This window comes from Melanerpes formicivorus, unplaced genomic scaffold (genome assembly GCF_026170545.1).
Source record: "Melanerpes formicivorus ecotype bairdi unplaced genomic scaffold, bMelFor1.0.p_v2 SCAF_6, whole genome shotgun sequence".
Taxonomy (NCBI): domain Eukaryota; kingdom Metazoa; phylum Chordata; class Aves; order Piciformes; family Picidae; genus Melanerpes; species Melanerpes formicivorus.
The window spans coordinates 13,334,272-13,358,086 of NW_027142358.1; the positions used below are offsets into that span (position 1 = coordinate 13,334,272).

At 44.5% G+C, this 23,815-nt stretch overlaps 1 protein-coding gene across 2 annotated transcripts; it reads left to right on the forward strand.

Annotated features, from left to right (window-relative positions):
• LOC137441878 (neurotrypsin-like) lies at positions 1-21,851 on the forward strand. Of its 2 annotated transcripts, none has more exons than XM_068139827.1 (15): positions 1-657; positions 2,677-2,722; positions 4,039-4,275; positions 5,557-5,680; positions 7,649-7,824; positions 8,284-8,431; positions 9,956-10,134; positions 10,549-10,690; positions 11,756-11,958; positions 12,764-12,905; positions 13,154-13,359; positions 13,903-13,981; positions 14,231-14,353; positions 15,297-15,577; positions 17,058-17,213. In XM_068139827.1, exons 1-15 carry the CDS (start codon positions 586-588, stop codon positions 17,093-17,095), a joined length of 2,196 nt encoding a protein of 731 aa, XP_067995928.1. In that variant the 5' UTR covers positions 1-585; the 3' UTR covers positions 17,096-17,213. The 2 variants fall into 2 exon arrangements, with proteins under 2 accessions (XP_067995928.1, XP_067995927.1); XM_068139826.1 differs by lacking the exon at positions 17,058-17,213 and adding an exon at positions 17,227-21,851 and having other exon boundaries at positions 4-657.
• The last annotated feature ends 1,964 nt before the right edge of the window (positions 21,852-23,815 follow it).

The window sequence follows — 23,815 nt, forward strand, 5'->3', positions numbered from 1 at the left end:
AGGTTTTGTAGCAGGACGCTCCCCGCCGTGGCTGTAGGCTTTGCTCCTCGAGCAGAGAAGGCAGAGGCAGCAGCGACTGGAGGCATTGCGGCGGGGAGAGAGCGGCTGGCCCGGCCGCCGGGCAGCGGGGGCGGGGAGGCGGAGGCTGGCACCGGGGAGAAACGCGTACCTAGACGAGGAGAGGGAGGGGACAACAGGGTGCGGGAGCTGCTGAGGGCTGCGCCCCACTCGCCCGCGCTTGCTTCTAGTCTTTATGGGTGCCACAGAAATTCTGGGGCATGATCTCCCTTATTTCTCTCCCCACTTTTCCTCCTTTCTGAAGAGGCGAATCAGGGGCTGAGAGGAAGGAGAAAGTGAAATTCTAGGATGCTGCTGGGAACGCTGATCCCTTCCTTTCCATCCCTTTCCTTGCATGGAAATGGAAGTGGCAGCCCCCTCCCTCCAGTGCCGAGCGGCTAGTGCCCTGCTCCAGGGGAAAGCCAGCTACAGAGCTCCGGGAGGAGGCAGCAGCTGAGACCGGCAGCAGCTGAGACCGGCAGCTGAACCACAGTGTTTGAAGAGCTTCTGCCCACTTGTACAGTAGGGATGGAGATCCCCAAAGTAGTAGTGCTCCTTGTAAGGCTCTCCAGTCTGTTATCCTGTCTCAGACGTGTAGAGGTAAGAAATAGTTATTCTTCTGTTTGCTTGTAAGAAGTTATATGGTTCTCTTAATATCTTCACTAATGTCTTCACTATAAGTGGATCTTCTTGTTACTTGAATGTGTTTTCTAAAGCATCTAGGCAGCTGTGGTCTCTAGGCTGGAGGCTCAGGAAAGGATTTATTTCATTGTGTATATGAAATTCAGAAAAGGACAGAAAGCAGGGTGCACCGGGGCTTGCAGATGCTTTGGCTCAGGTTTCCTACGTTTCTCAGGCACTGCAGTGACCGTGGCAGGAGAGTTCTTTTGTTTCTGTTTCTTGCTGATTGTCTTATTACCTCAGTTGCTGTCGTGTATAGGTGATTTATAGCCATACAGCCCCGGGGCGATGACTGCAGCACAGGCTGTTTGTACTCAAATATGCTGATGGTCAACACCAGGGGATTGTGGAAGCTGCTGCAGGAGCTGGCAGCAACTAATTGTCCATTAGAAGGGAAGCATGTTACTTGGACTGCAGTTTGTCCATCTCCAAGAAGAGCACGGTCAGACTTTTATATATAGTCTGTCATTAGTCCAACCCATCTCTGTATCACCTTCAGGCTTACACGTGTGCACATGCACAGTAAAAGCTAGGAGTCAGGGGACCTGGTCTGTGGCTCAGTCACCTGTTTGGTGCAGCCACAAAAGTGTAGTTTAGCTAGTTTTCCTCTCTTTGCAAAGAGCTGGGAGATCCTTGGTGAAGACTTTCATCATTGTTGGTTCACAGACCATTATGTGGGCTTGCAACATTCTGATACATACAGATAGATGGGATTTTGGCTGAGGAGATTTGTTTTTCAGTTCAGTACTGTTTTATCTGTGCACCCCCTTGTGCATACACACCTAAGATCTGAACTGAGTCGGGGATTCATCTTCAATATGAAGTGTTAACATTATGACTCCAGGAGAGTGATGCTGAGTTTGACCATATTCATAAACTTGATTTGAAAATGACATCTGCCATGAGTGGGTGTTATTCTTGTTAATGACCTTTAGGAACTATGCTTATTCCAGAGGTGGGTTTTGTTTAATTCCAAATTTTACTTTTCCCTTCTTCCAGGGAAGTTAGCAAAGAAAAATTACTGCGTTTTGAAGAAAACCAGAACCATTTCCAGTAGCTAGTGTTCTTTATAAGCACAGTAGTTCTCTGTGAACTACAACTCCTTGTTCATATAAAAGTATTAGAAATGTTCATTAAAAATATGTAGACAATAATTAAGCTACAACGAGCTGGCAGAAGCATGTACAGTTTCTTCTTTTTACTCTGGATCTATGAAGATCTTGCACCTGCCTGCACACCATGTAATTGTGTTGAGTAGAGATCCCTATCTCTTAAGTCAGCAGTCAAATTATAACTACTGAAAACACTGCCTATAAGAGGAAATGTAATTTTGGGCCTACTTCCTGGGGGCTTTGCTTTGTATTTTTTGTTCTTGGTTATTTCACCCTATTTGGATAATAATACCATAGGTCATAATCATATTTTCATCAATACCAAAGTACTCAAAAAGTTTTAGTGGATTTTCCTCTTCAGGTATCTTGCACTTTGCACACAGATGTTTATTGCTCTTTTAGCAGAGATCCTTGTGAGCATTATTGCATCATGTAGATATATCTCTGTTTGCTGCTGTAGCCACAGATGGCTTGTGCTATAAACAGAGAGAATGAATATTTATTCATTATTTTTCTTATTGGTAACAATATTTTCCTCTAGGCATCTTACTCAGGCTTCCAATTCTATTGGAAATGAACAAGCAGGGCCCTGTAATGTACTGTTTAGATCAAGGGTAAATCTCTGCAGGCTGTAATTATTCATTTTGCTGTTAGTGAGCAGAGCTGTGATTGGATTTGAAGAGGAGCAATGGGAAGAGTGGAGAAGAGGCTGGTTACTAGGCTGTGTTTCCATAAAGCAGTAAAAGGCTGAGCTGATTTTCAGACATGCCCATGTTTATTTCATTGGATAATCATCTCCCTGCTTTTGCTCTGTTTCTTTTCCCAGGCTCTCCTGGGATCCCAGCCCAACCAGAACCATTTGCAGAGTGCAGGTAAGAACAAGAAGTTAGTAATTCAGTCAACAGGCAGATTCTTTCCTGCAGTGGTGATCTGAGACTGCAGGTATGATGAACCACTGCTACCTGGCATTCTTCCTTTATTTCCATTGCTTCTTGAGTCTTTTCTTCTGCCTCAATGTCTGTTTATCTCCTTTCCCAAAATGGCCAGGCTACTTTCTTTTCTCTTGCAGTTCCCTACTCCTACCAAGTGTTATTTTCCTTTCATTTCTTCCTCTGCCTCAGTCCTTTTTGCATACTCACCTTTCCTCTGCTCTAATAATTACTGAATTCTCATACAGTCCTCTTTGAGGGTCCCAGTTGATACAGGGTGCACAGTGTATTTTCCAGACACCCACCTGTAACGTCTTCTCTTTTTTGTACCTTGCAGTTAATCTTCAGCTGTCACCCCGTCTGACCTTGACAGTGGCTAGAAGGCAGATGGCTTTCCATGTGTCTTTATGGCAGAAAAGTTTTCTGAAAGTGTTGGCTTCTTTGTGTTTATTCAGTGAATAGAACTGTAACTGTTATCCTTTCTGAGTTTGTTTTTCCCATGTCATGGATGCAGAAGCCCACCCTTATACAGAATCTGTTTCTGGTTTCTGTCTTTAAGGCTCATGAATGGACAGGTTCCTTCTTTTGTTAAAGTCCATATTAAATTAATTGTTGGACTTTTTTTGTATGAAATATTTTACATGGGCACTGGCCTGGAACATTGACACCTTCACTTCCCTTTCCCCTCCTGTACATTGGCCAAGTTCAGATAAGCCAGGTGATATGTGAATGTGTCTAGGGAACATATGTAATTTCCTACTTTTCTGATTTGCTGAATGAAATTATATCTTAATTTTAAACTCTTCTCAGTTTCAATCAATTTAGACAGGCAATTAATCTTCTAAAGAGCCTAGGATCAAATTTAAGAGTATCTTATTCAGGTGCCAAAGCAGGTGTGGAAGGAAGTGGAGGAGTGTGTGTCAAGCTCAAGTGCTGCTTTGGAGTAAGTGAATACATTTATTAAAATAAACAATAATGGGAACTAGTTGAAACTGTCCATATTTGGGTTTGGAGTTAGCACATTTCAAAGGTCTGTCTGGGCAGGTAATGACTTTCAAATCAATTTAGTTTATAGACAGAGCATATTACAAACACTCTTTGAGCAGCTGCCTTCAAGAGTGATAGGGTTGAAATCAGTCAAGTAACAAGACTGCCAACACTTAGAGGTGTTTCAGGGGTCCAGCTGGTATCTCACACATTGCCTTAGCTTGTGTGTGTGATATCTTAAGTGATGCTAACAGCTCCCTTCTCATGCCCAGCATCCAATGTGTGCGCTGTTGGACCACTTGGGTATTACAATGGCTCCCTGGCAGTCACTGAGGCTGGGGCAGAGTGCCTCAGCTGGGCAGAGTTCCCCGATTATGTTCAGCAGTATCCAGACCGTGGCTTGGGGGACCACAACCACTGCAGGAACCCAGATGGAGGAACAACACCCTGGTGCTTCTACCGGCTTGTATCAGGGGTCATTGGCTGGGCTAACTGCGACTGTAACCAAGGTAAGGGTTGCTGTGTGTCCCCAGCTGCACTGTCTCAGGACCAAAATGTGTTCTGCACAGACATGCAAGCAACTAGTGGGACACACTGTGAAAGAAGCACTGTACAGTAACTTTCTCAATTTGTCAAAATACTTAGGAGTAGAGCCTGTGTGGAAGAAGAATGTCTGTACAGAGTAGGGGGTGGATTTAAGCTACTGTAGCCATAAATGCCTGTGTAGATGTTTTTATTCTCATACAAGGAGAGTAGTGTGTTTGTGTTGTTGGTGTGGTTCTTTTTTTTTTTACTGCTAAATTGTTTTCTAAGTGGCATAACTTATGTGGAAAACAACCCACTCATGCTCCTTAAGTATCCATATCAGAGTTCTCCTTATGTAAGTGCAGCAGTTTAAATACAACAAACCTGTTATGAGGTAGGTCATGGGCTTTTCTTAAAATTCCTCACAGCTGACAGAAGGACTGCTCTTTACCTTGAGACATGCAAGGGAGCTGAACTCTCTCAAGGCACTGACTCCAGTGCAACATCCTTGAAAATGTTCTATTTATCCTCTTGTTTTCTGACCTTCTTTGCTTTTTCCATGTTTTGCAGAACAAATGCCATACCAGTTTAATAAGTGAAATGACCACATTTTTTTCCCTTGCCAGTGGAAGTGTTTTCATAGATGGCTTCATTAAAGTGAGGGAAACAAGTGTAGTTGTGCTGTATGTCTGTATTTAGGTACTACAGGCAGAAAATGTATCCTTCTCCCAACACATAACTGAATGAGATGTGTGTTCTAAACAGTGGTAGATGTTTGCGGTGCGGTGAGAATTGAAAGGACGTTTACAGTGATGCTTGATTTTCTTAGACAAATTACAGAGAATTTACCTGCTGTTACTGAACATCTAGCTGTAGCAAGAGCAACTTTCATAGGTGAGGTGGCTGATGGAAAGTAAATCAGTGGAGTGTCAGAAGGAATTAGAGAGCTTACCATTTCCATACACCTTTTCGGGGTAGCATGGAAAACCATCCCCATTTCATAGAAGGAGAATGTGGGAGCTGTGGCAGAGGCCAAGTTTTCTTCCATTACCATGTCTCTGAAAATAAATCCTCCTGAGCAACCGCCACAGGAACCAGGAGGGTGCCACTCCTTCATACAAATCACTTAAGTGGCATCACCAGCAAAACAGAGATGAGAGAAGCCAAGTGCAGTTCAGCTCAGCTACATATGAGTTTAAGACTTGCTGGTCTGAAACCTCCATCAGAAGACAACAATTTATTTTTTTCCCCCTGTCTTTTGGAAGGTGCTGTGAGATTGGCTGAAGATAATAGTGTGGAGCTGTACTTCAATGGACTCTGGGGCACCATCTGTGCTGACCACTGGACTGATTGGGATGCCAGTGTTGTCTGCAGGCAACTAGGTCTAAGGTGGGAACCTCAGTCTGGTTGTGAGAGTTACATGCCCATGTGGCCTTTGAAGGAATAGCCTGTGGTTACAGTCACTGTGGCACAGTGTGTTAGCTGGGGAGAGAAGTTTGTTTTGTGGGCTTATTTCCCACTTACCCGGGGTTCTTTCATACTGTTTTCTTTCAATGGCTATGCCCAACCCCAGTTAACATACGCAAGAATTTTTTACCAGTAGTTCCTGCTTGATGCTCCAGACTGTGATAAGTGAGCTGTGAGGTCATATCCCCTTTGTAGTATTACCAGCTCGAAGTTCTGTAGTGGTCTAATAGAAATTTTGAGAGTCTGAACCCTCTTTGAGAATGTGGGGTTTGTAACTTTCAAGTTCTGAATAGCAAGGAGATAAGGTCCACAAAGAAGGAAGACAGTGGTTCAGATATTTGGCTGTTTCAGTCTCCTCATGGGCTTGTTTATCACTCAGACAAGCTTGCTGTTTCTGGACAGACCAAATTCGCGGTAGTCAGTAGGAACACTACTGGATCAGGCCTAGCCAGCATGGATTTAGGAAGGGCAGGTCCTGCCTGACCAATCTGATCTCCTTCTATGATCAGGTGACCTGCCTGGTGGATGTGGGGAGGCCTGTGGATGTAGTCTACCTGGACCTCAGCAAGGCCTTTGACACCGTCCCCCATAGCAAACTCCTGGCCAAGCTGTCAGCCCATGGCTTGGACAGGAGCACACTGCGATGGGTTAGGAACTGGCTGGAGGGCCGAGCCCAGAGAATGGTGAATGGTGCCACATCCAGCTGGCGGCCAGTCACTAGTGGTGTGCCCCAAGGATCAGTGCTGGGCCCTGTGCTCTTTAACATCTTTATTGATGATCTGGATGAGGGCATTGAGTCCATCATCAGTAAATTTGCTGATGACACCAAGCTGGGGGCAGGTGTGGATCTGCTGGAGGGTAGAGAGGCTCTGCAGAGGGACCTCGACAGGCTGGACAGATGGGCAGAGTCCAAGGGCATGAGATTTAACACATCCAAGTGCCAGGTTCTGCACATTGGCCACAACAACCCCATGCAGAGCTACAGGCTGGGGTCAGAGTGGCTGGAGAGCAGCCAGGCAGAGAGGGACCTGGGGGTGCTGGTCGATGGTAGGCTTAACATGAGCCTGCAGTGTGCCCAGGCAGCCAAGAGGGCCAATGGCATCCTGGCCTGCATCAGGAGCAGTGTGGCCAGCAGGAGCAGGGAGGTCATTCTGCCCCTGTACACTGCACTGGTTAGGCCACACCTCGAGTACTGTGTCCAGTTCTGGGCCCCTCAGTTTAGGAAGGATGTTGACTTGCTGGAATGAGTCCAGAGAAGGGCAAAAAAGTTGGTGAGGGGCTTGGAACACAAGCCCTATGAGGAAAGACTGAGGGAGCTGGGATTGCTCAGCCTGGAGCAGAGGAGACTCAGGGGTGACCTTATCGCTCTCTACAACTACCTGAAGGGAGGTTGTAGACAGGCAGAGGTTGGTCTCTTCTCCCAGGCAGCCAGTACCGGAACAAGAGGACACAGTCTCAGGCTGTGCCAGGGGAGGTTCAGGTTGGATGTTAGGAAGAAGTTCTATACAGAAAGAGTGATTGCCCATTGGAATGGGCTGCATGGGGAGGTGGTGGAGTCGCCATCATTGGAGGTGTTCAGGAGGAGACTTGATGGGGTGCTTGGTGCCATGGTTTAGTTGTTTAGGTGGTGCTGGATTGGTTGATGGGTTGGACACGATGATCTTGAAGGTCTTCCAACCTGGTTTGGTTTATTCTAAACACAAAATGGGTTAAGTGGTGGGAAGTGCTTTGTGCTGGCTTGTGCTTTCCTATTAGACTGTAAACGGCCAACCCTTTACGCACTCCTAATAACTGGGCACAGTTAGACTGGAGAGTCATAAGCATTGAGGGGAACTTGTAAGTCAAGCATTGCTATGACATTTCATCATTCTTTTGTATTCTCTGTACCAGTGAGATTGGCACAGCTGGGAAGAAGAATCACCCTGGACTGTGGCATGTGCCCCTGCACATGCAATCAGCAAACTGCCGTGGCAATGAGAAAGCACTGCTGCAGTGTGGCTATCAGGAAGCTATGTCAGGATCTTGTAACCAGGGGAGTGCCATGGTAACTTGTGTACCCCCAGAAGGTAAATCTCCAGGGAAGTTTTGCTCTCTGTTTCTTGCATCATTGTTATGACAAGAAGTACAATCTGAGGCTATGAAGCTGTGAGGAGCAAAACATTGGAGTACATACTTCTATCACCAGTGGAAAATTATCCATCCTTTCCCAATCCCAAATACTCAGAGTGGGCATACTTCTACTATCACTGACACATCCCTTTTACCAAACCAGTTTTATGTCTACAGGCAGCAAAGTCCTTGTCACCATAGCAGCCAGTTAAAGAGCTGTCCCTGGACTGGCAGTGCCCAGTACTGTGGGCTGCAATCAGATGCTTCTGGAGAGTCTAGAGGGGAGGATCTTGTAGGGTGGGACAAGCATTTCAAAAGCTCCTCTGGCTGGTGAACGGTTCTATATTCTGAACTGCTGGATGTGCTTTGTCTGTGTTTTGTTCTCTTGTACTCTCTTTCCTTTTCTTGAAGTACAGGTGTAGCTACCCCACTGCGTTTAGCTGGGGGAAAGGAGAGTTTTGAAGGGCGAGTGGAGGTCTACCATGATGGCAAGTGGGGTACCATCTGTGATGATCAGTGGGATGACCGGGATGCTGAAGTAGTCTGTAGGCAGCTGGGACTCAGGTAATTTCCCCTGCTGTGTGTCATGGAGTCATAACAGAAGTAAGCAGAATGAAGTACGTGAGAACATGCCCTTTCTATAGGAGATATACAGAAATCTTGGACTGGTCATCCTATAAAGAGATTTTGTATTTAATTCCTGTCAGTTTTATGGGTATATGCCCTGAAAAAAACAGTTGTTGCATCCCTGCCCAAGGTTTGTTTGTGGTTCATCCTTGTTTGTTGTTTTTGCACACATGTCCTAATGCAAATCTTCCTGGCCACAGTGCTAACTTGCCATGGTGATTTCCATATGTGAGCTGTAGTTGCTTACTTGGTTAAGTTTGAACACTTCTGGTTTCACTGATTGCCTTTATCCTCTTCAGACAGGAAAGAAACAGAGAGAGTCTTATTCTCCTGTGTGGCATCCAGTGCTTAACATGGGAGCTGTTGTATACTGAGCATTCTTGAAAATCACATTGGTAGAGAATTGTGTAGACAATTCAAGTTTGAGATCCCTTTGGATGTCAAAAAAACCCAACCCACACACACACAAAAACCCCAACAACAAAAAAATGTGGGGAGTTTTGCCTATTACTGAGATTAAAACATCATTGCCCTCCAAACTTCCCAAGTGTCTGAACTGTTCCTGCCGCAAGCGCATTTTCGTTAGGCATTGCAAAAGATTACATATTGCAATGTAACATTTACATTTATAGTTATGTAATATTTTTTAAAAGTATGCACTATTTACAAAATATTACCTCTTAGAATGTAACATTTTTGTTACATATTACAAAATATTACAAAACTTACCAGTAACCAGTTCGCAACACCACTGTGTCAGAAATAAATAGTGTCTGTGGGAGGACACTGACCTAGCATAGGAAGGTCCCTGTGTGAGGCAGAATCTTGAGGGTACAAAATCGTGACTTGTTGTTTTTCTTCTCCTGATTTGGGCCCCATTGGGTGATGAATGAAGGCAGGAACCCCGTTGCTGTATAGCAATGAGAAGTCCTTTACTGACACAATGTAGAATCCCCAGCATTACAGAGTCTCAGAGTCCCACTTACAGAAGAAGTCCCAGAAGCCCTTAACAGACGGAGCAGCTAGCAGAAGTCCCAGGCATATCCCTAGCAGCATCCCTACACCAAAGCCCTAGCCAGAAGAAGCAGCAAACTAACAGGGGCAGAAGTCCCTGGCAGCCCTAAACCCACAGTCTACCTTGTAGCTCAGAGTGGCTGTTTCTATATTTTTTGTTATCAGTCCTTAACCAGTAAAACCCAACCACATATATAAGCAGAAATCTTTTCCCAGTGAGAGGTGCCAGCATGACAAGGAGGTGGCTCCTGCAGCATGTTCCAGTCAAAGGGTGCCTACATGAGGACGCTGTTCTTGGCACACATGGAATGTTATTGTTTTGCGTTTTGTGGCATGCAATTGGTCAACTAAGGAATCACACACTCCACATGCATCGAGCAGCTGCCCTCTAAACAGTGGCTGCAACAATGACCTACCTTATTGATCATATCGTGTATGTATTTGCAGTGGGAGCCCAAAAGCCTTGTCATGGGCTCACTATGGGAAAGGATCAGGCCCAATCCTGCTGGATGAGGTGGAATGCTCAGGCAATGAACTCTCTCTTGACCAGTGCAAGAAGAGTGACTGGGGACAGCAAAACTGTGACCACATTGAAGATGCTGGGGTCTCTTGTGACCCTTTCACAGGTATAGATCTACAGCTCTATGGCCGTCAGATGTGTTCAGTCTTACTCCTGTATTACACAGCTTGCTCAACAGATAACACCACTGCTTCAGGATCCTGCAGGGTTTCTATGTACAGATCCCAGAAGGGCTGCCAGGTATAGAGGCAGAGAGCAAGCAGAAGGTAGGAATGTATTAGAGCCAGGCTTGGTGGTGTTCTCATGGCTTTCCAGAGGTTGCATGGAAAAGGCTGAGGTGAATCCTCCCCTGACAGATGGGTATGTTTGGTAGCAATGAATGTTTGGGGTTTGAGTACCCACAGATGTCTGTGTCTTTGGTTCCTTTGACTCCTGAGCTGTACAGAGACTTCAGCAGTGGGATGCAGGCTGTTTATTTTCTCCCCTGCTAAGTGCTGGCCTTTTCTCCCACTCTTTCCAGAGGGCACTGTCAGGCTGGCTGGTGGCCACAGCCCCCATGAAGGCAGGGTTGAAGTTTATTACAATGGAGACTGGGGCACAGTATGTGATGATGGCTGGACAGACATCAGTGCCCAGGTGGTCTGCAGACAGCTGGGCTTCAGGTAGGACTTTAGAATGTGCATGGTATCTGTTCTTCCTAATTTTGAGGTTAAATTCCATCACCCTTCACTAGGACAGGTTGTACTTTAATCCTTCAATGTTGTCTTTATTAGAAGGGTTGTTACATTAACATTATTCAGGAAAGATTGATTGGTATCCACATCCTTTCTGAGGGGGGAGAGTATATCTTTATTATCTGCTTTCAGAACAGGCTGTACCAAAAGATAACAGACTTGATACTGTATTTATGAATCCCTCAGCCAAGTCAGAGAGTTCTCTTTACACTCTTTAAATTTGCAGGTGTATCAGCTCAGCACTGCCATCTGCTCTGCTCTGTCAGCTGAACATGGCACCTGCTTCAGTAGTTGAACAAAGACTATCAAGGCAAAAAAAGAGTAGTACTAGGGATTTTCATAATGCTTTTTTCCCCGCCCCTCCAGGTATGAGTTTGGGGAAGGTTTAAAATTTGGGTACCTATAGTCTTGGAGCCAGCAAAAGGTTAGGTGTTTCTTGGGGGGGTTTTTTGGGTGGACTTTTAGATATGATTAGGGTATCCTTGTAAAATTTCAGTTCTATGGACTGAAAAATTACTAAATTCTTACCTTTGATTTCAGCTGCATACTGTATTTATGATCTAAATACATAGAGTCTAAAAGTTTGCATCTTTCTGCATTTCAGTTCCTATAAAAAGAAGTAGAACTACTTAAATGTTGATATTTTTTTGTGCCTCCTCTGCTAGCCCTTCTCCAAATTGATGTTTCTGGTATCATGTGTGCAAAGCAGCCTCTGTGATCTGTCTGGCCCTCTATGCTAATATGACTGTGCTTTTGACCAGACACTAGAAAATGCTCTGGCCTGAGCAGGCCTCCCTGAATACTGAAAATCTGTGAGATGTGCAAGCTGCTTGGTTGCCATCCTGTGTGTCACTGAGTGGTTTAGGTCAAGAGGCCACTGATACCACAGTTGAACTCTACAGGGGAGTTACCTTTTAGGTCTGAACTTAGGTCCCTCTGTGGGATTAATAAATTTTAATGTATCTCATGTTACATTCTGTTTCCTTCTTTTAGTGGTCCTGCTACCGTGGCTTCTGAAGGAGACTTTGTAACTGGTCAAGGGTTTATCTTACTGGATGATGTGGCTTGTGTGGGGACAGAGCTGTCCCTCCTGGACTGTCCCCACAGCAACTGGGGGCAGCATGACTGCTCACATGCTGAGGATGTGGGAATCCGCTGCTCCCCAGAGAGCAACACAGTCATGGATGGCAGCTTGGGTAACTCACCTTGCCTCTTGCCCTGGGTGATGGGGAAGTGTCGCTTGCTGCTATGTTCCTTTTGAAGCTCTGGCAGGTGTAGGAGTTTTCCCTGTGCTGTTTCAATGAGGGGCTGCTTTTGAAGGAGGATTCTAGAGTCCTTGCTGTCTTGAGGCACAGTCACAGAATTGAGTCTCCACCAGACCTGTAAAAAACCTGTAGCTAGAGAGAACTGTGTTGGCAGCCTCCGAAATAAACTTGAGGGGCTGAAAAATGGTGGGTACCTTAGTGTATCATTGCTCACTGATGAGACACCTCAGCCCTGTGTCTGTGGGAACATGAAAGAAGAGGCCTGATACTCTTTGCTTTCTAGTTTGTCTGACACTTTTTTGTTGAAATAGCATCCAACATTTTTGTTTTTCCTGGATGTAGAACTCTTCTCTTCCTTAGAATAGCATAATAGTTTTATAATTTAATGGGTTGGTTTCCTAGGCATGTTTAAGCTTGTCCACTCTTGGCTCAGGAGTTAGTAACTTTTCTCCTGTTCTTGCCTTCCTCTTTACTCAGGTTTCAGAATATGATGCACTAATGATTTCCAGTATGTATTAAATAAGTTAATATGTACACAGTCATCTGAGCACAGAGGTGAATGAGGAAACATTGCCCCTTTTTTTTCCCTCTTTTTTTTTTTTTTTTAACCCTTTTCCTCTCCCTCTCTAATCCTACTGATATCTGCAATTCATCTTATCCTTTTGAACCCAGGTTCTGGGCACCTCACATTCCCTGGTGTTACTGCTTGCAGAAACCCACCTGTTTTCTCCTGCAGGACCTCCTGTGCGGCTGGTGGATGGAGAAAGCGCCAAGGAAGGACGGGTTGAGGTATTCCTGAATGGGGAGTGGGGCAGTGTCTGTGATGATGACTGGACAGATAGAGATGCAGCAGTGGTTTGCAGGCAACTGGGATTCAGGTAAGAGCTCTGACACGTGCATCTTGCAGATAGAAACTGCTCTTGGGGGATTGCTTCTTTCTGGACCTGGTTTTGGGAGCTTCCTTTCTTAGTTTTGGCATACACGCATGCTTGAGGCAGCAGGGTCCTATTCTTGCTGTGCTGCTATGTGTAGAGTGACAGATATTATTTATTTTAAAATGTGTCACTGCATCAGGTTCACATGCCTCCTGTTCACTGCATACTAGCCACTCTATCTCTAATTGCAGTGGTACAGCAAAAGCCAGGGCCATGGCTTATTTTGGCGAAGGCCATGGGCCCATACACCTGGACAACATAGAGTGCAGTGGCATGGAGCTCACCCTGGGGCAATGCATCAAGCCTGATACCAGGATTCGAAGCTGCTGGCACAGTGAGGATGCTGGTGTGATCTGTGACTATGTGGAAGAGAAGGTGCATGACATCAGGAGAGCAGGTGCTGTGCCCATTTCTTCTATGCAGATATCTGAAGCTCCAGTTGTAGGATCTCTGCATGATTTTGTGATTTTTCCCTGTAGTTCTTCTCTTTGGCTAAAACTTTACTTACAAAATAAGCATGTCCTGTCCTACACCTACTTTTCTCTTGTTCTGCTTGTTTTGTCTTAGAAGCACAGGGTCCCCCAGAGTAGTGTGAGGGGCTTCACCTGTGTCAAGCCTTGAGCTTAAACTTGCCTACAGCCAAGGCACCATGCCATTTCATAGAGGAGTAACCACGAGTAAACTCTGAGTTTTAGACTACTGAGGAAACAGCTGTAGAGGCCCCATTCTTGGCATAAGACTGCAGATACTGCAGCCAAGCACCTCTACCAAAACCGATGAAATCTGTGGGATCAAATCTTCTATGAATTCCATGTGCGCAACAGAATGCAGTCAGCTGTCATGAGGATTAACGTCCCTAGGAAAGACAACGGGTATTTGGCTGTGTGACAGTAATTGCTGACAGTTGAGCTGAAGGTATCTACCCGAATTTGCTGTGCAGGTCCAGAGTCTAGCATGTGTGGGATGCGCCTGCTTCACCGTCGCAAGAAACGGATCATAGGTGGAAACAAGTCTCTCAGGTACTACTTTGGAATTGCTTGGAAAGCCAGCAGTGATTCCAGCTTTCCTACAGACTCTGGAAATAGCCTAGAAAATGCTGGGTTCAGTGACACATTTTTCACTAGTGATGTTTGAACTTGATTTGAACTGTTTGGCATATCCAGGGGAAAGTGCACATCAGCTGAGCCCACATGGGGCAGAGTGGACAGGAAAAGAGGAAAACAGCTCATGTATGTGTGACACCTATTATTCCTCTGTGTCTTCTTCAGAGGCAGTTGGCCATGGCAGGCCTCACTACGGTTGAAAGGGTTTTATGGAGACACTCGTCTGCTGTGTGGAGCAACACTGATCAGCAACTGCTGGGTAGTGACTGCAGCCCACTGCTTCAAAAGGTACATTTGTCAGTGGGGCGTCCCTAGGAATACTCAATGAAAAACAAGATAACCTCATTCAAGGTTATCCTCCAGGCTTAGCAGGACTACAACCTTCAGGTTATGGTGGATATGATCTTGGAGCAGTTACGGGGATGGCTCAGTACAGGCTTGCTTCACTGCTTACACCTGTCCTCTTAACTTTGAGGCTTTACATCTTAATAGGAACCAGGAGAGAAGGGCCATGAGGATGATCAGAGGGCTGGAGCACCTCTCCTATGAGGACAGACTGAAAGAGCTGGGGCTGTTCAGTCTGGAGAAAAGAAGGCTCTGAGGTTACCTTATTTGTGGCCTTCCCCCTTCTGAAGGGGACCTACAAGAAGGCTGGGGAGGGACTTCTCAGAATATCAGGTAGTGATAGGACTAGGGGGAATGGAATGAAGCTGGAGGTGGGGAGATTCAGGCTGGATGTGAGGAGGAAGTTCTTCACCGTGAGAGTGGTGAAGCCCTGGAATGGGTTGTCCAGGGGGGTGGTTGAGGCCCCATCCCTGGAGGTGTTTAAAACCAGGCTGGATGAGGCTCTAGCCAGCCTGATCTAGTGTGAGGTGTCCCTGCGCATGGCAGGGGGGTTGGAACTAGATGATCCTTGTGGTCCCTTCCAACCCTGACTGATTCTAGGACTTTGCTATTCTTCAATGTTCTAAGGACCTGTGAAGAGGTAAGGTTACAAGCCTGTTGCATCTATTTTAGCCTGTTTTGTAGGCTAAAATGTCCTGTGCATGGTAGATAGTGATTTGGGGCAACAGCTGGCATTATCACTTGTGCTAAAGAGGTCCTACATTACTGCAGCTGGTGCTGTTTTATCAGTTTGTGATGTGGTGGCTCAGTCTCATAGCAGATGAGACTGGTATGAATCTGTTTCCTCCTTAGTAGGAGTATTGAGCTGGAGTATCTTTTTCTCCAGGTTTGGTGTTGATGTGCGGCGCTACCTGCTGCGGGTAGGCGATTACCACACAGGCGTGAAGGATGAGTTTGAGAGGGAGCTGCCTGTCGAGCGGATTGTCCTCCATAGGAACTACTGGCCTGGCAGCAATGATAATGACATTGCTCTGGTCCAGATGCGGGGCAGAGAGGGGCACTGTCTCTCCTTCAATCGCCACGTTCTGCCTGTCTGCCTGCCTGACAGGCAAGAGAAGTCTGACATCAATAGGCAAGCCTGCATCATCTCTGGCTGGGGAGACACAGGTGAGTGATGGGGCTGTGAAAGGCAAGAAAGGTGAGGGAGTCTGGGTTCAGAAGCCTACCTGGGCCATTAATTCATGTCTGCAGAACTCAAGGCCATGTTCATACTGTTTCTATTGTCTGTGCTAGTGCATGGTGTTAAGAACAGCGAGGTGTTGCACCAATGTATTTTCTTCTGAATTTGAGGTTTGTTGAGCCCATAGTGTAAGTCTAGGTTGCTGTAGCATTCTTCTGAGCTATGGGAGTGAGAAATGCTGCCATTTGGCCACAATCCTCTCTTTCTTCCCTTTTCTACACGCATATTTGCCCACAACAGACCTCTTAGGCAGCTGCCTGTGTAGAGCTGATGCTCAAAGCCTGTGGGAGACCTCTATGTTTGCATGATCTTCTGCTTTCTTCATGATACTACAGTAGTGAAGTGAGGGCTTAGAGGTGGAAGGAAACTATCAGACTACCTTGCTTGATCTCCCTGGAATATTGCTGCAGGGACAGCTGTTTTCTGCACTAGGTTCGAGACAGCCTATACCTGTCCTGTTGCAGCATATTGCTGTGGAGCTTCTGAGGTAAAAGGGAGGGGGGAATACTCTAGAAATAATTCATTATTAAATACTAAACTCTCTCAAGGTGACCTTTTAAAATGCTGTGCTGACATCCCCTGACAGGTTGGGAGATAGCTTTAAACTCTAGACAAATCTGTATAACCAGTTGTCCAGTCCTCACCCATTTGAGAATCAGAGGTGCAATGCAGGAACTAGGGCAAGGGGGCCTTTCTGGGGCTGCTGTGACTGGAGCAAAGCATATGTTCAGAAAGACTTGCTGCCAAAAGGCAAATAGCCCCAGGAGCCTGTCTCTTGATTTTGGATTTACCCATACTTTCGAGCTGTTTCCCTAGCTGTTACCCAAATGTTTAAGTGCAAGTATACATTCGCCTTTGGAATCATTTGCATGTGTCACTTTGAAGTGTCTGGGGAGGATCAAGGAACTACTTAGCTATGTATCTCCTTTAAGCCGTGTTGGGGCTTAGTGGTTAGAGTCCTTCTCATGCACCAAACCTGGCTTTCCCACTGGGAGGGGTAGTTATCTACTAACTTGTGAACTTACCATAACCCTTGAGCACAAAAACTTGTACTCTAATTTAGCATGTGAACCTTATGTTCTGAGCAAATCTGAGGTAATAAAGAGAGACAAATCTGGTCAAAGAGGCAGCAAGCTCACATTGTACAATATTTAGATGCCACTGAAACATCTTCCAAAATTTCTCTGAGGCCTGGGCACTTCACAAATATGACTGCAATAATTCTCTTGAGAAAACACTGTCCTTGTTTTGCAGAAATGGAGGCTCAGAGAGGTGAAATAAATTGCCCAAGGTTCTTACTCTTTGGCAGAACCAGGAGTAAGACTCATCCTTTGATCTAACCTTTTTCTCCAGCCTCTTTCCCATTTCTTTCATCTTACAGCCCTTTTTTGTGGTCTGGCTTGGCAGGACTGTTTTCTGAAGTTCTGGTGGTTCAGAGATGCTGAGCTTGGCCTATTTCTGTGCTGCAGTCTTGACATGAAAAGTACAAGTATCTGATTTTGTGCAAAGCACTGTTGCTCTAGGTCACTCCTGATGTCTGTATATGAATTGGTCTGGCTGGCCTATTCTATTCCAGGGAAGTCATATTCAAGAACCCTGCTGCAGGGAGTGGTGCCTCTTCTCCCACGGGAAGACTGTGAGGTCCGTTACGGGCAGAAGTTCACTAACCGCATGATTTGTGCTGGGAACCTCTCTGAAGATAAACGGGTGGACAGCTGCCAAGGTGACAGTGGAGGGCCACTCATGTGTCAGAGGTCAAATGGACGCTGGATTATTTTGGGGATCACTTCTTGGGGTTATGGCTGTGGTCGGAAGGATTCTCCCGGTGTGTACACCAAGGTCAGCAAATATGTACCCTGGATCAAGAAAGTGACCAAGCTAAAATGAAAATGTCTGAGCTCTAGGAACTACAATATATGGTCCTTTTGCCCTACAGCAGCAGAAGGCTGTGGCTTCTGGCCTGTGACTGATGGAGATTTGTCTTTGGACGCTGGGAAAAGACTTCAATGTAGAAATGGGATAAAAACAGTCATGGCTGATTCTTTAAAGATTTTGGTTTCACTTTAGTCTGTAATCTCTGAGCAGAGAAAGCAGGTGCACACTGGTAAGAATGAGAAGTCTATGCTGTTTTGACTGTCTGTGTTCTGTAATGCAATCAGACTTGTTCCTTTGCCCTGGCACGCAGAAATGGTAGAAGTGGAGAGATACCTGCTTCTGTAAATCTGTTCCTGGTTTTGTATGTTTGCACAGTTGGAAAACACTGCAAAGATAGGTGAGATGCTTGGAAGATGGCACCAGACTCTGGCATAGTGAAAATCTTCAGCTATTTTTTCATAACAGCTCTCTTCAGTTCCAGGAATCAGAAGAGATGACGTGTGGAACAAGCCAACAGACAGGTGGCTTTCTTTCCCTGTTATGTCTCTAGGGGGAACCTTTTGTCTTCTGAATAGTGGGTCTGCTCCCACATGATCATTTTAAAGTGTCAGTTGCCGCCAAGAGATTCTTGTACCTCCTGCTGTAATTCTCTACTACACATTTCCAGCTGCCAGATGGTATGGTTTTATTCAGCTTTGTCAATATAGTGGTTCTTTTGTGTTTGGGGTTTGTTTTGTTTTGTTTTTCCTTAAAGCAGCATCTTCTAGAATAATTTCTTGTTGCAAGAGTAAATCTTCGTTTTTAAGAGGAAAGAACTTTCTTGCCCTCGTGATTACTATGAACAACTTAAAAATGTGACCTCCAAGGGCTGAATAGACACATTATTTTTCTTTAAACACAAGTGTAATGTTAACCTCAACCAGGTGCAGTAAGCTTTGATGTATAGCCAAGGACTCAAACATGGAGGTAATACCACAGGATGGGACGTGCAGAACTTGTGCCAGGTGGTGCATGTTTTGGGTTTACTCCTGCAATGACTAGGTCAGGCACTGGCTTGCCATCTGGATCTGCACTCAAGGTATCAAGGTGTTTAGTACCTAGGTTTTACCACAGCAAGAAGGGAAGGTAGAGGACATCCTGTGGATTAGCAGTGTCATATTACAGGGAATGTGGTGCTAGAGTCCTAGACATTGCCTTGGATTCAGTAAGTAGTGATTGCCTAAAGCTTTAATTGATTTTCTGTAAAAAAATTTAACATACAGGTGTGGACCTGGCTAGGTTGCTAGTTTTTGTATGCAAACACTCAACTAAACAGTTCCATTTATGCTTTCTAGGAACTAAAGGATAGCTGGGTTACCAGTGTTGCAAAGAAACTATTTTTTAAATGTAATTGTAGGAATCTTTAAAACATGCAATGTCAGAACACCTGCAAACTTGCCTTTGAGACAGATCTAATCTGTTTGTGCCTTTTCTCAATGCCTGCAGTGCAATTTTTGCTGATAACCCTCTTTGAAGTGCCAGGCTTCATCCTTTGGCAGTGCTGTGCTCGGCTCCATGCTGGCTGTGTTGTCCTACAGCTGCTGGCAAAGTCCCTAAGACACAAGCTGCAGACTGCTCCTTATCTTCCAGGAAGTAAAATGACAGGGGGACTAAGGGTAGTTATGTCACAGACCTCTAGTTTGGCGGGGGATTAAATGCTAAGTTTCACACTGCAGCAGCAGTACCTGTCTGAGAAACATCGAAGGATTTGGCTTTTACCTTCAGCCCCACAAAGCAGCTCAACATTTCTGTGCCTTGGATTCTGTCACATCTCTAGTTTAACCTGGTTTGATCTTTCTCTTTATACTCATAATGTCAACAGGTGTAGAAATACCCAAAGGATTGAAACTGTGAGATTATTTCCCTAAACCTACTTAGCTGGTGACCATTCAGGAGTTTAACACAAGTGAGATGCAGGCCTGTCATTTTCTTCTGAAATTCCCATGTTCTAGTTGAAAATATTTCTCTCTCCTAGATCTTATCACCATGAAAGCTGTGAGAATCCTTGTAATTAATATCCTAGGAGTCCTGCATGAGCTGGGAGGATGAAAGGAAGTATCCCATCTCTTTCACCTGCTTTTACACCTTACTGGTACTATAGGCAAGCCTGCCAATGCTCTTAATTGTCCTGACATTTTTCAGAGCACCGTTATTGCTCTTTACTGTTTAAACTGGGCCTGTGGCCCAAACTACATGCTTTGCCACCAAGGCTCGTTGGAACTGCCCGTTTGGATAAGCCACACTCAGCTGCCCTAGGACTGCATTTTGTAACTGATGTTGGCCAGCAGCAGATATTTCAAAGGGTGCTATGTATGAGTTTGTACTGACCAAGTTCAACAGCTTTTCCTTTGGGGGTATTTTGTTCTTGGTCCATTTAAATTAATTACTTGCATTACTATTGTTATAATTAAAAATAGAAGTGCAAGTACTTGGTTCTCTAGGTGTTGTACAAACACTATCCTCTACCTTTTTGTGATTCGTCTTTTTTTTTATTTTCAAGCCTGGTAGTTTATATCCTTAACTCTTAAAAAAATATTAATGTAATAGAATTATTTAATTTACTATATGAATGTTTAATCCAACTAAGTGCTCAGCTTCAGTAGTTTCTGGCAGTGAGAACCAATATAATTTTATTCTCCATAGCACGTAATTTCTTTTTCATGGTTCCTGAATTAATTGCCTTTTGTTTTTGTGGGTCCCATCTGTTCTTGTGTTCTTAGCTATGAGAGGAAATAAGGAGCCTGGCTTCGTATTCTCTGTTGTCCATTGCTCTAGAGATAGTCCCTTTTTTAAAACTCTGGCCTTTCTGTCTCTCTTTAACCCAAAGAGTCTAGGTATCTGATAACATGCTGTCTCTCCACATGTACTCTTTCCTCTGGATCTTTAAGCTTTAGTAACCAGAAGGAAATGCAGTTTGCCAGGGAAGGCTGTACTATCTGCTCATTATTTTAAGTATTATTTTCTATAGTAGGTGATGATAAGATTTCAGTGCTGTATGTGTGTTATGTATGTATGCATGCTGGAACTAGCTTTAAACTTGCTACTGTAATCCTGGTGGCAACCTAGCCACAATAGGATGAAAATCAACCAATGTTTAATTCTCCCATGTCTCAGAAAGGTGCAGCAGCCTCTCTGAGCTCAAAGCAATTGCTGTAGGTATGTCTGGGGAGCATAACACAGGTCTAGGAAGTGAACACCTGAATAGTTGTGTAGAGCTTTGCCTTGGCTGATACAGTCCAACTTCACAGCATTAGCCTATTGGATAAGGCTAATGCACATACTATTCTCCAGGAGTTGGGAGCTCAGTTGCTGCTACTGGTGGCTGCACTGTGCTGCATGGATGCTGTGAGACACCTTCTTATAGCAGTGTGGCACACATTGTTAATGTGAGAAAGAGAATGTCACTGTGACTGGCTGAGAATGTTGGCAGGAGTAGAAACATGGTTATGGTAAGAGTCTAAGGAGCAGGTACTAGTGCTCCAGGTACCTCTCTTTGAGGGAATACCTCAGTACTCTGCAAAGGCTGGCCCAGTGCTTGTATCTTCCTGACCTGCAGTGTCTGTACTGGTAGGTACCCTTGTAAGCCCCTGTCTGGACACCAGTCCAGGCTTTGGCCAAATGAAAGATTATCCCTTTCCTGTAGCTGAATGCTGTTCTGATGATTTCTATGAATAATGTTCTATACTGTAATTAATCAGGCAGCTGTTTATTAACCTGGACAGGATGTCGATTACCCTTGTAATCCTTGTAGACTTGTAGCAAAGCATAACAGATCAGTTTCTCAAAGGTTGGAAGCACTGGTGAGAGAAACCAGGAGCATGGGTATTTGCTGTCTCAGGGGTGAGAGAGGTGACCCAGCCTGTTGTCTGCCTTCCTTTCTGAAGCCAATATCCTGAAGTCTTTTCACCCCCAAAAAAGCTGCAGTGATCCATCAACCACTTGAAGACAAATTTTTATGTGTATACTCAGCAATCAGATGAAAACTTTTGAGAGAGGAACTGCACTGTGGTATTTAAGACCATCTTGATAGACTTGCTGGGCATTTCTTGCAGCTAGAGAGAACAGAATGGCCCCTAAAGCCCCAGCTTTAGATTGGTCTTTGTGACCCAGACCAATGCACATCTCTTGGGATGTACTCACTTATACACTCTGTCCTATTAAAATCCTTTTCTACTACCCAGGGGCTGACTGAATACCTCCTGAAATCAGTTAAGTGCCAAAACTGTCATGTCCCTTGGATCAAACCAATGGCTTACAAGGTATGTTAATAAATGGATTATACTGTGACTGTGTGGGGCTCTGTCTTATTTTTAATAAGGGAATCTGTTCCAAGGGGAGGTTTTAGGATTTTTTTCAGCATTTAATCAAGCTAATTAAATTTCTGTATTAATGTTATTTTTAGAGCAGCTTTAACATGCCTAAAGCATGTTACAAAGTCAGTACCATGTTAGCTATCATTACAATGAAATGCAACGGTTCTTCAAATGACGTTTTTTTTGTCCATTTGAAATAGCTAAGGCTTATCTGCAGGTCAACTCATTGCACTTAAAACTTAACAGCATTTAATAGATCAGCTTAATGATTTGTTGTTACAGGTGGTCTTTTTATACTGCCCTGAACTTGTTCAACATGATTTCCTTTCAGTCTAGGATTCCCTTGTCACCACCCTAATACAGCCAGCCTATGTAAAAGCAAAAGTGGGAGGAGGAACGTGCAGTTTGAATGAACCACTGATACAAAGACACTGTCCTACTCCCTGCTGCTGCTCCCACTGATGAAATCTGCATTGCTGTATAAAAAGTGTGTTTTGAAAAAATAGTCCAGATCCTTGCAGGCTCACTGCTACTGCACTGGCTTTCCCAACTCGTGAGTTAGACTAGGGCTTGGTGTAGCTGATGCCTGCAGACTCTCAAGTATTATAGTGTATAATTTTTTGTGTGTGCTGACTCCAGCATCAGGAATAAAAACTGCAGTAAAGTGATCCTGCTGGGAAGCCTTTGATGAGCATGGTGATTCCCAGTCCATGCCAGTCCTGGGGCTCAGGAACTAGCAGCAGGTACCTGTCAAATGTTTTCATGAGAGGTCATCATGCAGTAAATTGCTCTCAGGTTTGCCTGACATGCTAGCCTGGATAGTGGTCCCCCCTCACTGTGAAGATAGGGAGTATGTGAGAGATTAGCCATGGCAACGTAACGGGACAACTCAGGTGAAACCACTTACAAAGTTTATAGTCTCTGTTACTTTCTTTTCAAAAGCAGAACAAGCACCCTTCAAACAACAACAAAGTCCTCTTCTTTGCAGTTTAACTGATTTACTCTGTATCCAATGAATAAAATGTGCTTTCCCCCTTCCCCGCTTGCATGTACAGGCTTGCTGGAGATAAACTAGGATTACAGCCTCTGTTTGTGGGATGGAGACCTGCTTAAGAGGGGACAAGTATATTATTCTGACTGATGAACACTGTAGTTTCATTAGAACCAGTGCCCAAATACACTGGAGGAAGGCTTCTTTGTTTCAGGTTTGCCATTTCTTTTTCTCTAGCAAGACTAAGGAGGAGACTATGATTCAGCACAACTTTATTGAGGTCTCAGCAGAAACGTTTCTAAGTCTCCAAATATTTGAACTCATTTCATAGCATGTAGAAAGACTCTCCTCCTGAAGATGTGAGAAGCAGGAAAATACAGCAGCGCAGGGTAACTCTGAGTTTGTTGGATTACTTCACTTAGCCAAGAACTGCTTACATTTATTGCAGAAAAGTGTATGTTGGTCTTAATGTGAATGAATGAACCTTCTATTTCTTCCTAACCATGATCCTGTACTTATCAACTATACCCCCAATAGCAAATACAGAAACCTCTACATCACTTGCAGCTTTTTTGTGTGGGTTGTTGTTTGGTGGTTTTATTTAATTATTTATTTATTTATTTCCAATTTTTTGATTGTAAAATTATAGACTGATAGAGCAGGAATGTCACTTTTAGAAATTTTCCTTTATTATTTTTTGGAAGACTGATAATAAGCCAAGAAACCAATTACTTAATGCCTGCATCAAAAGAGGCATCTTAGAGTATTTAGGAATCTTTCAAGTATATAATATGGCTAGTTAGGATAATACACTCTGTAGACAACCTGAGTTATCAATTGCTGAGTTTCTGTAAATTAACTACCTGACCTGCTGTCTAGACAAAGGAAAGAGAGGTTACTGCTTTCACCATCTTTTCACCTTGGCTGAATAAACGTTGTGAAGTTCA